This window comes from Apaloderma vittatum, unplaced genomic scaffold (assembly GCF_000703405.1).
Source record: "Apaloderma vittatum isolate BGI_N311 unplaced genomic scaffold, ASM70340v1 scaffold11478, whole genome shotgun sequence".
Taxonomy (NCBI): domain Eukaryota; kingdom Metazoa; phylum Chordata; class Aves; order Trogoniformes; family Trogonidae; genus Apaloderma; species Apaloderma vittatum.
This window is the reverse complement of record NW_009729077.1, coordinates 1,184-4,821: the sequence shown is the minus strand read 5'-3', so window position 1 is coordinate 4,821 and position 3,638 is coordinate 1,184. Positions and strand designations below refer to the sequence as shown.

The following is a 3,638-nucleotide window of genomic DNA, read 5'->3' as shown; positions in this document are numbered from 1 at the left end:
CCCGGATCCATTACAGAGTGAAGAAAGCTCCAGATAAGCAGTGGACTTCAGAGTCTGTGTGACCTTTAAAGCTGACATTACAGAGACAACAGGATGAGAACATTCCATGTGTTGTTCATGACTACTGTTGTGAATATTGTCACTGCCTGGCAAAAGAATGTTCACTACCAGATAATCCAAGCATTAGTAAATGCTACAAATGCAAAGGATTGCTGGGTACGTGTAGCTTTACCACGCACAAGGTTTAAGTACGCTTATATGGAATTCCTGCAAGTTTAGGTGATTGGAATTGGCCTTTAAATAGCTCTTCTGGGCAGGGTTGTCAACAAATTGGGAACTATAGCAAGGGACCTCGATTTGAATTACAAAGAATAGGGAATTCCACCTTTATTAGCTGTAGTGATTCAAATGCTCCGAAGGTAGGAAACTTTAAACTACACCGCCTTAAACAGGACTGTATGTGCGGATGACCATGGCAAGGCCAAGGTAGTAAGTAAATATTTCTTTACGAGGTACCTGCCGGTGTGGCGTGGGTGCCGCTTCTGGTGATGACAGCTCTTAGGCAGAACTATCTGGGAGGGTGCCTACCAGAGGGCTGGTGGTGGTGTGGGGGGATGGATGAGCTCGGAAAGGGTTGCCTGCATTATGGAATGGGGCACTATGACTGGATGTCCAGTGCCTCAGGACAGGATGTCCAACCCATCTGAAGTTCCACGAGGTATTTTGAGGACCCTCTGGAAAAGTATTAGAAGACATAAGAATCCCCTGGTAAGGTATGGAACGGGATATCGTAGCTTTGCACGGTGGCTCATCTCCTCTTTAGGAGTGCCTCAGTTAGAGAGGGCAATTGTAAATGCTTCAGTGACCTTAGAGGAAATAGTCAGTTTGACTGCAGGCGCTATGAGTGGACTCCAGGTAGAGATAAATCATAGAACCATAGAACAATTCAGGTTGGAAAAGACCCTTGGGATCGAGTCCAACCATTAATCCCATACTACAAGGTCACCCCTAAACCACATGACCCAACACCCCATCTAAACGACACTTGAACACATCCAGGGATGGCGACTCAACCCCCTCCCCAGGCAGTCTGTGCCAGGGTCTGACCACTCTTTCTGTGAAGAATTTCTTCCTCATGTCCAGCCTAAACCTGCCCTGTTGCAACTTGCAACCATTCCCCCTGGTTCTGTCCCTAAGTCGTTACCAAAAGTGGTTTTACAGAACAGAATGGCACTGGATTTATTAAGCATGAAAGAAGGGTGCAGTGATCAACCAAAGCTGCTGTACAGAGGTAGATCAAAGCGGGAGAACTGAAGGTGACTTAGAGAACATATAGTAAAGGACTAAAAGCCCATATGAGCCTCCAGCATGAGTTTGAGACCCTGCCTGAGGGTGAGAACCCAGGTGAGGCCAGGATTTGGGGGTGGGGGAGGGTGGGTCCAGGGGGTGCATGGTTCACCCACCCCGAATTGTCCCCACAGGTGCTGAGGCCATGGCATCTGCCACCATCAGCAGCAGCTCTGTCACTGGTGTCCTCTTCGTCCTTATCCTCTTGGCTGCTCTCCTCTATGTTCTCCAGAGGTACGGAGATAAAAAAAAACAACAACACAACCTCCCCTCAAACCCCAAAAGAGCAGTTTTCCTCCACCAAATATGGGCAAGGGGTGATTTTTTGAGGGAGAAATCCCTGCTTTTCCACAGGAGGAGATCGCGGCCACAGCAGTCTGCCGAGGACACCTACTTCTCCACGTGAGGTGAGCAATGAGGTGGTGGGGTCAACAGGGGTGGGTGGGGGTGACATGAATGCTGACACGCCCACCCACCCCCAGCCCTCGGCACCCCACAGACCATCTGAAGCCCCTCAAGACCTACGTTGACCCACACACCTATGAAGACCCCAACCAAGCCATGCTCAAGTTCACCACAGAGATCCCTCCATCCTCCATCACCTGCCAGAAGGTCATTGGCGCCGGTGTGTCTTCAGGTGCCTTTGTCACCCTCAAGACACACCCAAAATTGGACCAGGGTGTGTGGATTAAGCATGTCCCCCCTCTTCCTCTGAGCAGGTGAATTTGGAGACATCTACAAAGGCATCCTGAAGCGTGGCAAGAAGGAGGTGCCGGTGGCCATCAAGACCTTAAAGATGGGCTACACAGAGAAGCAACAGATGGACTTCTTGCGCGAAGCCGCCATCATGAGCCAGTTCTGCCACCACAACATCATCCGCCTGGAAGGAGTTGTCTCCAAGTGTGAGTCCCGTTTCCTCTCATCCCCCTCAAAACCCCAATTTCCCTGCAAAACACTCCCCCCGCAAACCTATATAAAAGTAGGGTGTTTTGAACAACGATGGGTCAGTAAGTATGGGAGCAGTTTTTGACTTATTTTGGGGTATATATTTTTTGTGTACAGGCAAACCCTGCATGATTACCATGCAGTACATGAAGAACAGCGCGTTGGATAAATTCCTGTGGGTAGGTGAAGCCTGGTGACAACGTCGTATCCCTAAGCAAGGGTTCTTGGGTGGTGGACCCACCAAAACCCATCACAGGAGGTGGGCCGAGAGATGGGATTTGAGGCCAGATTTTCCCCTTTTTCCCTAGAAAAAAGAGGGGGAATTTGGTGTCATCCAGCTGGTGGGGATGTTGAGGGGCATTGCTGCCAGCATGAAGTACTTGGCCAACATGAATTATGTCCATTGGGACCTGTCTGCCCAGAACATCTTGGTCAACAGCAACCTGGTGTGCGAAGTGTCCAATTTTGGGCTCTCAAGGATGTTGGAAGATGACCCTGAAGCCACCTACACCACCAGCAGAGGTGCCATCGAGGTGGGCTGGAGTTGGCCAGGGGTTTGGTGATTTTCTGGGGGTGCGGGGTTGACCTCGCTGTCACCGTAGGGCAGGAAGATCTCCATCTGCTGGACGGCCCCCAGAGCCATCTCCTACCACAAATCATCTCCGCCAGCAACGTCTGGAGCTACGGCATCGTCACATGGGAGGTGATGTCCTACGGTGGGTGCCTGTATTGGGACCTCTCCAACCACGAGGTGAGCACCCACACTCCTCTGCTGCCCGAACGGGACGCTCGTGCTTTGCGAGGAGCACCGCCCAACCTTGTCCTCCTCACAGGTGATGAAGGCCATCAGTGAGGGCTTCCACCTCCCTGCCCCGCTGTACTGCCCCTCTGCCATCTACCAGCGGATGACGCAGTGCTGGCAGCAGGACCGTGCCAGGCACCCCAAGTTCCCCGATGTCATTAGCAGCCTCGAAAAGCTCATCCGCGCCCCCGAGATGATGTGTGCCCTGGCCAACTTTGACCCGCGGTGAGACACCAAATGGGGGGACCCACAACAACAACGAAAATAAAAAATAAAAGGGGCACAATAACACGCCTCAGAACAACGAGCTATTAGTGAGCAAAAGAAAGCAGCCTTGCCGTAGATAGCCTTTTGTTAAGACTAGAAAGAGAGAGAAAGAAAGCAACAGAAAAAGGAAAGATCAGCCCCCCTGGATCCAGCGATGACCACGGCACGCGCCACCGCCATCTTGTGTGGGGTGAAGAGCACCCAACTGCCAGAGGTGATTGCCTTTGATACCGTCATGTTCCCACCACACCACGTCGTTCAGCCCTTGTGGAAAATT

General features: G+C 51.4%; 1 protein-coding gene across 1 annotated transcript; it reads left to right on the top strand.

The window, feature by feature from the left end:
- Nucleotides 1-1,355: 1,355 nt before the first annotated feature.
- LOC104277628 (ephrin type-A receptor 2-like) lies at nucleotides 1,356-3,319 on the top strand (the record flags this gene model as incomplete). The annotated part of the gene is given in 10 exon segments (XM_009874318.1): nucleotides 1,356-1,404; nucleotides 1,482-1,581; nucleotides 1,702-1,749; nucleotides 1,830-1,972; nucleotides 2,067-2,249; nucleotides 2,410-2,471; nucleotides 2,601-2,825; nucleotides 2,895-2,946; nucleotides 2,949-3,043; nucleotides 3,126-3,319. Coding segments are annotated over 10 exon segments (1,151 nt in total), but the record flags the coding sequence as incomplete, so codon positions are not given.
- Between the last annotated feature and the right edge of the window lie 319 nt (nucleotides 3,320-3,638).